This window comes from Hippocampus zosterae, chromosome 8 (genome assembly GCF_025434085.1).
Source record: "Hippocampus zosterae strain Florida chromosome 8, ASM2543408v3, whole genome shotgun sequence".
NCBI classification, from domain to species: Eukaryota; Metazoa; Chordata; class Actinopteri; order Syngnathiformes; family Syngnathidae; genus Hippocampus; species Hippocampus zosterae.
The window spans coordinates 9344780-9357332 of record NC_067458.1 but is presented as its reverse complement, the minus strand read 5'-3'; the positions used below and the strand labels follow the sequence as shown (position 1 = coordinate 9357332).

Genomic DNA, 12553 nt, shown 5'->3' with positions numbered 1-12553 from the left:
TACCACTAGCAGTTTTCACCTCATAAATAAATGTGTAGATAGCGTAAAATGGTGCTGATGAAATACCAACGCAAATAAAAATGCATAAAGGGCAAAACTAACCAATACAGTACAGTACAGACATACCACAGGTCGAGGCGCTCTGACAGGTCTGGAGTGGGCAACCAAACGGGCCAGAGTGTCCTCTTCACCCGGCCGCTCAACAACGTGAGCGTCATATGCCACCACGATGGACACCTCCTGCATCATCTTGACTCCTGCTCGCTCGCACCCAGCAGCAAGGAGGAAGCGGAAGAGAAGAAATGAACCAAGATGAGGAAGCGCGCGTCGGGGACCCAAGAAAGAAGCGCGCGGCTGACACCGCTCGCTTCTCTCTCTGATAGAAGAGGAGGCGACTGGCTGCTTTCAAGAGTCTCTCACTCAGGAGTTGAGCCCTGCCCACTGAGCGCAGGGGGAAGTGAGTGAACAGTACAACACACCTGTTTGTTTCTCAACCCCCCTCCATCCCCTCTCTGAAACACTAGCAGTGCATGACAAAGGAGGAGGATGACTTTGCTTTTCCTTCTTTTCCGCTGACCGATTCCTTCTCATTTCCTCTCCTTTTTAGACCGTCTGAAATATTTATTTAATTGAATCCAACATCACGAGAGTTGCTTCTAACGCTTTGTTCACACCTATACCAGAGGCACATAAAAGGGAAGCTGTCGAGCAGAATTGCTTGTTTTTCCTGACGACATCTGATTGTTTTATGAGGCCAAAACAAGCTTCTCCTTCAGCAGATGCACAATTCATTTTGCTCTTCAAATGCCTGAAGGTGTAGAATATACATGTGAGCTTTAAAAAAAGAAAAAAAGGGGGGGGGGAGTAATCTACCGTTGTTTTACACTAGCAATCCGGTGAAACCCGTTTCCCATGTCATTTTGTCTGGGTGTTACAGCGGATTAACTACTGTGAACAATGAACCCATTGCTGCTGTAATCATGGAGCAATTGGCAGCTATGATGACCTAAAATGGGAGGGAAAGCATTTATACGTACTTGTGTAACGGAGTGATATCACAGTTGTGACACCCGTCACACATGCATATACATTTATACACGCGCACATGTGCGATATGGACCAACTTTCAGATTTCAATATCTTTCCAGGTAACTCAATATCAGTACGGTAACAATATTACGATGTGTGATGTGGAAAACTAAGCTTTTTTTTCTTCCCAGAAAAAGCAATATATGAATCCAAAAGGATGTGGCAATTATTTTTTTCTTCCTGACAACCATCAACATGAACCAAGTTGACAATACATGATGAAAAAAATGAACTAAATTCATGTCATAGTTCAACTGTGCCTTAATGATAAATAATTTTATGCTACAACAGAAGTGTTTGCTGTTTATGAGCATGCGTTAACTTTATGTGTGTGTTGTTCTGTTACAATTTGCCCATGCATTTATCATAGTTTGAGTCGTAAAGCCCGCCGCACAGGGCACAATGCCTCAGAAGACGACTTAGATTAGGGGAAAGAAAAAAAACAAAACAGTTGACCACTCACCCAATGCTATGTGTGGACTGCCAGCAATTCATGTTTATTATTATTTTTAATCCACAGAAAGAAAAGTGGCAGTCAAGGAAGAAATACAACATGAGCGACGGACGGACGGACGGACGGACGGACGGACGGACGGACGGACGGACAGACAGACAGACAGACAGACAGACAGACAGACAGACAGACAGACAGACAGACAGACAGACAGACAGACAGACAGACAGACAGACAGACAGACAGACAGACAGACAGACAGATAGATAGATAGATAGATAGATATAGATATAGATATAGATATAGATATAGATAGATAGATAGATAGATAGTCCATAATAAACATGTTTCTGAAAGAACACACCCAAAGCTCACTATTCCTTCAATTCAAACAATCTTTATATCTATTCTTTTAATCTGCAAAAATCTGTATGTATTTAGACTGTGATATTGAGTCAAAGAAAGATCTCCATTTTGAGGCAAAAGTTGAGCATATATGATTTTTGAACACCCAAGTCACCACACTCGCTTCAGTCGAAAATATGCCAAAGATCTTGAGAAATTCTTCCCATAGTCCTCAATAAAGCTAAGCCACCCTATTACTTTTGATGAAGCCAAGGTGGCAGGGAATGTGTTTGCTATTTTAAGCAGCTTACAAAGTTCAGCTGATCTGCTTTATACGCTGACTGAGGAAAAACATTTAAAAAGGAGATGGAGTGAAGAGGGAATAAACTTGGTTGGCAATGGAACGGTTTCCAGGATTTTGGTTTGTTTCCTCATTGTATGCTGCTTTGCTTGATTTAATGTGTTAACAATTTTTGATCAAAGTGCCATTCAGATTTTGATTCCGCACGGATGTAAATTAGAATCTTACATTCCGTATATTTCTTTTTATTCAAGTGCTCGTTTGTTGGCTTTCACGTTGCAGGCAAATGATTCCGATTGGCTGAAATGACCTCACGTAAGGAATTACAGCAACATCTACGGCTTAAATGTGCTGAACCTTCTGCAAATGTCGTTTTATCTGCGATTTCATCTCACAGTGGTACACATATTTAGCTTTAAAATGATTGGTTCAATGAAACTTGGGCAATCATTTTGACTTTATGCTTGGCGAGCTGGCATATATATTGACTTAACAGTTAAGTACGAGTCTTGTGGAAGAAGAAAGATAATTTATCCCCTCATTCTTTCCAATCCATATCTTCACTGCCCAATTCTCTCATTTTGAATGACTTTCTCATTATAGTACTGCCCAGGAATATTCTATTTCATAAACAGAAGAGTGACTCGTCTAAAAATAGACAGTAGAAGGAAGAAGGAAGCTTCAGAAAATGCACCTTGAGGAGTGCAAACAACAGCCTCATCTGCCAAAACATGATAAAAGGCCAATGGAATCTATGAATCTGTCCCCCAGCTAATGCCAACATCCCAACTGGATGATTCAATGTGTCCAACATTGCTTTGAAATCATCAAAACATAAGTATGAATGTAAAAAGAAAAAAAAACACTGTATAGTTAAAGAACACAAGTCGTTTGATGAGCTTGTGCATGTGTACGCAACAAACAGTATCAATGTTTTGTTTTGTGTATTTGTGGGGAAAAGTATTTTACGGAACTGAAATGCTCAAGCTAAGAATGAGATTCCATGTCACTTGGGACTGTATTATCGAGAATGAATATGCTACAGAAACACCAAAGATAAACATGACACACTGCAGGATGACCTGTGCGTGCTAAACAGCCACACGTGTCCCCAACAAGGTTTCAAAGAGAGAACATTCAAATCGTTTTTGGATAGTAGACAGAAAAAAAATGACTGAAATGAAAAATATTTACTGTATGTACATTCAAGGAGAACAACACTGGGAAAGGGTAGAGGGAACGTTATCTATTTCATCTGCCAATTCTTTCCTCTCTCTCTCACACATACATACAGGCACGCACAACTCACAAGGACGTAATCAAATGTATTACATTGTGGACTGGTTTGGGTCTCACGTGACCTCAGCAAATTTTTAAAAAAGTCTCACTCACGTCAAGAGGAGGATGATAACATGTTTGTGTGTGGGTACATAGCATAGAGGAATGTCAGTGAAAGAAAGTGGGAAAATTATGATTGGTGTCCATGGAAGCCACCTCATATCGAATAAAACTCAGATAAAGTAAATAACAATGAACAATAATTGTCAACAAAGTTCCATAAAAGCCACAGGAAGAAAAAGTTACAAACTCTGTCAGCAGGACAAATAGTGGAGAAAGCTGCCTGGATACCCTGGGGCTATGCGATATGGCTAAAATTTGAAATGTCAATATTTTTGCCAGATATCTCGATAACGATATTAACTATAGGTTGAGTATTTTCTAAAAAAGAAAAAACTAAATATCAATCGAAAAGGATGTGGAAAGTGTAGATAGTTTTTTAAAATTAGCAACATTAACAAAGTCATCAACAAATCATAAATAATTAAATTCACATTGCACAGCAACTGTGGTTTCATGATCAATAATGTTATGCTACAACAGAAGTGTTTGTTATGTTCGTGGGTGTGCGTGTATACATGGCATCCATGTGTGTGTTGTTATGTACCAATTTGTCCATGCATGACCGTAGTAAAAATAAGTGGTTCAGAATGTGGATGGATGTGTCGTGTGGAAAAAAAAAACTAAAATTTTTGAATTAACCACCCACCAGCGTACAGAAAAATGTTTGTGTCACATGCACTGATGCGTTACATGGCAATGTGTGGACTCCTGGATGCCTGAATGGCATTTTAAGGGTAATGGCTGAAGAAAAACTAAATGAAGACTTTGGACTGGTCTAGTCAAATTCCTGATCTGAATCCTATTGGGATGCTGTGTCATAACCTTAAAAAGGCGGTTCACGCTCCAAAACCCTCCAATGTGGCGGAATTACAACAATTCTGCAAAGATGAGTTGGTCAAAATTCCCCCACAGCGCAATGAAAAACTCATTGCAAGTGATCGCAAACGCTCGATCTCAGTTGTTGCTGCTAAGGGTGGCCCAACCAGTTATTAGGTCTAGACTTTTTCCACACATAGGCCATGTAGGTTTGGATTTTATTTTCCTTTAAATTAATAAAAACTTGAACTTTAAAAACTGCATTTCATGTTTACTTGTATTATCTTTGACGGACAAATCAATTTGTTTGATGATCTGAAACATTTAAATGTGACAAACATGCAAAAAAATAAGAAATCGGGAAGGGGGGGGGGGCAAACACTTTTTCACACCACCGTATATCTTGATCTCGATATGAGAAAGACATAGTCCAGCCTACTGGCTGCTGTCATGTGTTTTTAAAGTTTTAGTGAATCTGTTTGCATGAAGAATCTTAATATATGGTCAATTGTACTGAAGCGTTATTACAGAAACTATGTGAAACTTTTGTGATCGCTGTTAATCGTTCACAATCCGGACTAAAATCAGTGCTTAGGCTAAAAGGAAGATGAGCGCTTGCTGCACGTGCTTGGAAAGAGTCAAACCTTTATGTTGCAAGCTTGTTCCATCAGCCTTCTGGCATTCTCCGCAGCTCTGTAGCGTTTGGGAAGCTGGACTCTGAAGAACTTGAGAGCGCCTTCAAAGTCTGCCTGCAAGAGATCCTCTTTGGATGTCTGCAGGTAAACAGGTGAGAAGGAGAGCGGAGGGGGGAAAATTAGTCATGCGTGATACTTTTTTCCTCCAAATTGTTCACTTTTGTATTGCACTTGATTGGAACTACATACACGCATTACACAAAGGCAACATACAGTATTGTACATAACATAGATCACAGACGAATGTTCTCACCGTTTTAGGTTCTTCATTTAATACATACATAGAGTATACAAACTACGGATGCACGTCGCCGCAGGCATCGCCAAACAAGGTGAATCGTGTGTGGCCACTGCGGTGTGATGCTACTAATCTCGGACGGATTATTTTTTCAAATTCATTGGGCCATTGGTGACTAACTTCTAATAAGGACAATATACATCATTTTATGGACCATTGTGATATACAGTATACTATTGCCAACTATGCCTTTACGATTACATATGTTATCCATTTTATAGGCTGATCACCGAAGACCAAATGTATTTAAATAAACATAGACAAGGTTTGTCAGAAAGGTTCAAGGACTATGGGTTACAAGATTTGAAATTTTCCTTTTCAATGTGGCCCAGACGTTTGACCAGCACGTTTACAACGTGCTCCTGCGGCTTTTACTCCATTCAGGGAGTAAAAAGAGGCGAGGGTTGTGACAGGGCAACTCATGCCTGCTTCACCATGACAATGCTGTAAAATATCTATTTTACAGTTCCTCGCAAAGGGCAACATCACGATTCTGGAGAGACCCCCCTCATCATCCGTCCTGGCTCTGTATCTTTATTTATTTATTTTTTGCCATTTCAAGTGGGTCATCAAGGGGTCTCGTTCTGACGATATGGACGACATTAATATAGATGTGAAATCAGAACTGCAGAGGATCTCGGAAGGACCCTTCCAGACAGCGTTTGGAGGCTTTACAGAGAAGGCAAGGAAACTATGTTAAGACTGCAGAGATTTTAGTTTGAATGAGAAAATATGGATTTTGTGACACAAGTTTTGGAACTTTTCAGACATACTGTATATCGTGTACACACACACACACACACACACACACACACACGCACACACGTTCTGGCACACATCTATTCCATTAATCCCATTTCATTGTAAATGAAAGCGCCCCTACTGAATAATGAAAACAGCCTGGAATTTGTGAGACGACGGTAACTCTCATAGTTGCTATACTGTTTTACACTTAACTAAGACTTCCAAAACACAAGCCAGCAGTGGGCAATGTGCAATGGATGGACATCACCACTTAGTGAACACTAAAATATAGCCACGGATGTTCTACTTTCCATAAGAAATTAAAACAAGAATACAATTTCCTGCAATGATCACATTATGATGATCGGACAGCTAGCGCCATGAATGAATAGGTGTAGGTGCTTTTTTTTAAATTATTGTTGTAAGTAAAGGGTAATATCACCAAGTACCAAGTGAAACCTCAATACCACCATCTTGTGGGGGAACTCTATTAGTGTGCATCAGTTGGTCCTACCTTTGACAACTAATATGGAGGCATTGAAGTGAGGAGATCATGCAGTCACCCAAACTGACTTGCAACATGTAACTTTTGGAAACATACTGTACCGATATGTTATCAGGTGGACGGAGAGAAGCTTATTGCATTCACACACAAGCCCTTTACTCCACTCCTGCTAACTCTGAACATGGAACATTCCCAGTCCCCATTCTCACCGCGAGCAGTTTCGGGACAAAGAGTCGATGCCCCATCCCGAGTAGATCCATCACTTTACAGAAGGAATCCGCTGAGGCCTGACTGCTTTGGGCCTTTTCTTCTGTCGTCCCCTCTCCATCCTCCACTGCCCTTCGCACTGCTGGAAGTTGCAGAGGAGGCGTCAGGGCCGAAAGAGGAGGCGGAGAGGGCACAGGGGAGGGGATAGGAGAAAAGGGCAGAGTTGGAGAGGGCAAGGGAGAAGGGCGGTCCCTCTTTGGGGTTAGGGTGGCGTATGACTCCAGCGTGTCGTCCGAAATGTCCCACTTGGTCTGGTGAGTTAGATGACAGATGAGGTCGTAGCAAAGACGTAATTATCCACTGAGGAGTCCAAACGATGAGAGTTCTGCCGAACCAAGATTCGAGACTACCCAGTCATTGGACAGTACTGACCACATCCACCGGCACAGCCAATGTTGATAATAATAAGAACGAGATGAGATGACAGAGTTTTCATCCCACCACCGTCAGAGCCCAGATGTGACTATTTGTTGTGCCAATGTTAGAAGTAATAAAATTAGGAAAAGATGCCGTTGGTTGTATAATGCTGTCTTCAACCTGCAAGCCACTCTTAACTCGCTGCAATAACAATCTCAGTCCGGTATGCCGTTGCTAAGCAACAAAGCTTTTCAACACGTGGGTTGCTGCTCCAACAAACAGCAGCAACGGACACAATCTGCTTTTTTCTTATTTTCCCTTAATTCTTAAACTTCGAAAAGAAAGAAAAAAATTCCCTCCAGTAAGCATGAGTGAAAAGTGAGACGACACAACGCTCAAAAGCTTTTCGAACGTGCTGCCAATACACTTGAAATGAAGCTGACAATATTATAAAATATTTTGGAAATGCAAATCCCCTACCAATAAACAAAAACAAAAAAAACCCCAATATAACGGTATGGATCCTATAACGAGAGAAGCAGGAGTGACATCCTTTTGCTGTGGCAGTATGGCAAGGGACGAGGTAGAAAAAGATCTAACTCAAGTAAGTACAGTTGCTGTGGCGAAGACAGTATGGACTCCACGGCTCCTCAGGCAGATCTCCATTAGTAGATGCTGTGTAGTGGTCTGCAGATCCTTTAGATGGAAGACAGCTCCTTTAAATGGAAAGTCATTTGATTCTCAACAACACAGGCTAAATGGATGCATCTGTGAGTCTGTGAATAGGCTTGTGTTATCGGGAGCGATTGTTCTGGTCAGCAACTGGGGCGAGGCAAAGCAAAAGAAGAGAGCGAGCGAGAAAAAAGCATGAAAACACACAGTGTTTCCCGGCCACTGCCAGTCTTGTTGTCAATGTCTCTTTGTGATGCTAACAGCTAATGGCTAGCAGCTAGCAGGTCATCTTTGCTGCAATCCGTGTGCTGGTTGGAGGTACCGTGCTGCAAAAATATCGATCCAGCAGATGACTGGAGATGTGGAGGCAGAGGTTGTGGGTCAAAGCATTGAGACAGAATGAAAAACTGAAGGCGACGAGAAGAGGCTCCGCTCCATACAGGCATTTATGTTGGTAAAGAAGAACAGAATGTAAATTAGAAGAAAAAAAGAAAAATAATTTTAAAAAAGCTTTATTCCTCCACGTCCAAATAGCTGATGGTATGGTACACCTTACATTCAGTGAGTGAGGAGCGATGTGGATGATGACGGTAAAGCAGGAAAGGGAGGGAGCCGGACCCAAATGGAGGGAGGGGGATGAGAGTGGAGAGGAGAACGCGATGGAGGGAGAGAGAAGCGGATAGAATGTCGTCATGGCTGGCCAATAGGAGGCTGGCAGTGGAATCCTATTCCACCCACCTAACATCCTCAGTTGTTCCCAATCCCCAGTATTGCCTCCACGTTGGACCTCTTTTTGGTAAAGGGTATATCATTGCTCGGATAATGAACAGGAATGCATAATTATTTTAACATAATCATGTAAAATATTAATAGTATCGAAAAATATATACATGCATTTTTTAAAGGTTGATTATTTTCATCTTTCATCTAAGTTTGTTTTCAACTGCACAAGTATTTTCTTTCTTCCTTTCGTACATTTTAATTCATTACTACTACTATTAGTAGCAGTAGTATTTTGACGTCGACTACAACTACCACTAATAATATGATGAACTTACAAGGTTGTTGTGTTACTGTTTATGTACAATTATTGGAGCATGAGAGAACCCGTTCTTTATTTTTATTTTCTGATCCTCTCGTACAATATTTTTATGTTCACGACAATACAAATTTGCCAGAAATAGAGAATGTCAAGCTTAACATTTTAAAAAATACAAGACCACAGCATTAATTAACTGTGAAAGATGTGGGCAGCAGTCTTCCCCTTAAAAATGAGCTTCTGACGCCAACAGATACGAAATTATTGCACTGCACCGATTTCTGATCAATGACCCGAAACAGACAAATGTGTCATACAGCGCAGTGTATTGAAATATATCAATGTTTTTCAGACCATGAACAGTCATGGGTTCATGAAATAAAATGCAAAACACAATCAAAGTACACGCAAGAAAAAACCTATATAAAAAGCGGTGCTGAGAAATGTGAGCATTAAGAGCCATTGTGCTTTTTAGAATGAATGAGCCATCAATCGCAGGATGCAAAATGGCTTTTACTGTAATTAGCAGATAGCTAGCAAATGGAAATCGGTCAGTCCGTCTCTGGGCGGAAGGCCTATGCCATGATACATGGCTACTCCAATCGCACAAACTACATTATGCCCCATTAAATAAGAGTGGATGTACTCCCTTATTATTTCCATTTGTTCATTCAATTCACCTCAAACTTTTGACTTCACAACTCACTGAAGTTTGAATTGTGTTTTGTTCATTTTTTTTTTCATGATAAAGAAAAAAGAAAAGATGAGCTCAGGTCACTCTATCAAAATCTGTCTGTCTGTCAAGCTATCGAGCTATCTGTCTGACTCTTTATTTAGATAAATTATACACTCATCCATGCATCCATCCATCCATCCATCATTATTATTTGTCAGATCAGTTATCAAATATATTTCACTACATTAAAAAATATATATTTAAAAATGTATAATAGCAACGCATCTTGGTAATATAAATTCATCTTTACCATGTGCGTAAATTAATTTCAGTATGTTGATAATTTCATTTATGGTGTACGGTCTGGAATTATATTTTTTACTGGACCAAATATAGACGAAAAGAAGAAGAAAAATACATCTTGTTAGTGATACAAATATGAATTAAGGGCAGTGATCTTCTATTACAGAATTGATACGTTTAACGTGATACCCAACATTGTATAGATTAAGGTCCTCATTACAAATGAACTTCACCTGTTATGGTTGCAAATGTAGCATTTTCCTTTTCAAAAGTCAAAAGCAGGAGTAAATCAATTGATTATATTACTTGTATAAAGATGGTAACACTGTACTCGAAAGAAACATTACATTCAGATGCACATACCAGAAAATAGTGCTGTAATGTGAATTATATTACAGTTTGGAAGTAATTTGCCCAAAACTGCTGGTAATTTCCGCACTGATTGTTTCTTTTTTCTTGCGTGAATACTTTTAGATTCCAGAGATTGATGTGAAACTGGAGAGAATTCTGTTGCTGTGAACGATGTCTGGAAGTAAGTATGACTTGAAAAGTCCTTAGCACGTCTTCCTATCCTTTTTGAACATGATTCATATTGAACGCATTGTGTAGTTGTCATTGTTAAGGGTCTAATTTTATTTTATTATAATAATCGTGGAATCAAGTGGACACCAAGCCTAGAGGACAGAAAAAAAGCTTGTTCTCTGTGTTCTGCAATACATGAATAAAGATGATTGATGATTGCCCACAATCAATCTTCCATACGCAATATGACTGTGCCGAATGAATCGATACAACAAACCACAAGAAGATCTGGTAACACAACAAACAGGAATTCCACACCACTCAGACAAAAACAACAAAGTGGTTCAGAGAAAACCTGCACTCATTTCAGACCGTGGGTTCTGTTTTGATGATCATTGTTTGATCCTCTATCAGAATGGAAGTGTTACAGACAAGTGCGCAAGGCATTGTCGGCATCGAAACGTTGAGTACCTGTGATCACAGCTGTACATATATTGTTTCGGATAATCAAAGTACCAGCAGCACCAAAAGTGTTGATGGAGACCATATACAACACACACTCCATAAGACACAAGGCAGAGAGGTTAAGAGTGTATCGCCATCACCTGTGTCAAATTGTCAATGTGTCAAAAAACCCGTAAATCATAAAAGGAGGAGTGACAATGAATTAAAAAAAAATGCTGTCTACAGTAACAATCGAGCTATTTTAAGTGGAAGGTGTGTCAATGAATGAGGTGCGGTTACTGACCTTGAGCAGAGCCAAGGCAACATTGAAGATGACGTTCAAACCCTGCAACATAAATAAATAATCTCAATCAGTCAAATATAAAAAATAGGTCAAAAGAAAACATTTTATTTGCTGCCACGTTAAAATCAGGAACACGTTAAAAGCGGATTAATATGTGAATTAGTGCTTGGACTAAGATGTCTCTCCCATACATCATAAATGTGATTATGACACGTGAAGAGAATGCACATCTGGTAGCTATGCGGGAACACCCACGTCTCCTTAGTCTCTGTGATGAGTTCACATGGCAACACCGAGCTAAAAATATCCAGACAGCGCTAAAAATAAGGAAGGCCAAGGGGAGTGCTGTCTTCACGCGCTGATTTGCAGGGGCCTCCAGATGGCGATACAGTGCTGAGTCAGGATTGAAGTGGTTTGTGTTTGGAGAACCCGTGTGAGAGGGAAATGGATTTATACAAGAGGGGAGGATAAATGCACAGAAAGCGGGGCTGTGATTATAGACTGGGAACGCGACATGGCAGATTAGAGGAGGAATAGTAAAGGTGGAATGAAATCCACTGGAAGATATTCAATGTTGAAAATGATGAACTCATTCTGGCTTTTGTGTTGTAGGTCATTATCATGTGCACGTTAAACGTGGTGTTATATTCACACTAAATGAGCTGTTAATTACCGTGATGAAAGTGTTTCTTATTGCTATTCGTGGTTATTTGAACTGTCGTCAGGTATGACATCACGCTGTACTGGATATCTCACAAGACCACACCTCAGAGAACATCTCGAAAGATGAATTCCACAAGACTATTTGGTGAAAACCTTATTTTGTTTTCTCTTTTAAGACAGCTTCTCATTTTTGATGCTCCGCATCGATTGCACCGGACTGACACCGCATCGATGTCATTTGCCACCGATGTGCTTGTCCTTGCAATTCAGGGACAATGAGTCGGTTTTGTTGGGTGATGCATATGGGCCATGTGGTCAGACATTTAGAACATTCATATCTGCCCAGGCCAGTGTGTACAATACAGCCAAGTCTACTTTGAGTCGGAAAATAATGCCGCAAAGTCATTTGCGTTTAGTCTTTATACTGTTTCGTCTGTAAAGGTCTTATAGCACAGGTGTCAAAGTCAAGGCCCGGGGGCCAGTTCTGGCCCTTCACATCATTTAATGTGGCCCGTAAAAGCAAATCAAGCATGTCAAGTTCCATGATGCTTGCTAAAGTCTGAACCCAGATTTCAAACTGTCATAATCCGCAATAACACTCATTATTTTTGACTTCTGATTTTAAAACTAGTTAGCCATCAATTGGTTGTGCGCTGTA

At 40.3% G+C, this 12553-nt stretch overlaps 1 protein-coding gene across 3 annotated transcripts in view; it reads right to left on the bottom strand.

The window, feature by feature from the left end:
- Positions 1 to 12553, bottom strand: part of rabgap1l (RAB GTPase activating protein 1-like) — a 118026-nt gene that overhangs the window by 15859 nt on the left and 89614 nt on the right. For 2 of the 3 annotated variants that reach the window (XM_052073903.1, XM_052073904.1), the window contains exons 18-19: positions 11233 to 11274; positions 5051 to 5179 (exon numbers count right to left, since the gene is read on the bottom strand). In XM_052073903.1, coding sequence (XP_051929863.1) covers positions 5051 to 5179; positions 11233 to 11274 — 171 coding nt within the window. Of the gene's footprint in view, positions 1 to 126; positions 313 to 5050; positions 5180 to 11232; positions 11275 to 12553 lie in introns of those variants that run through there. The other variant, XM_052073905.1, reaches the window with a different exon arrangement.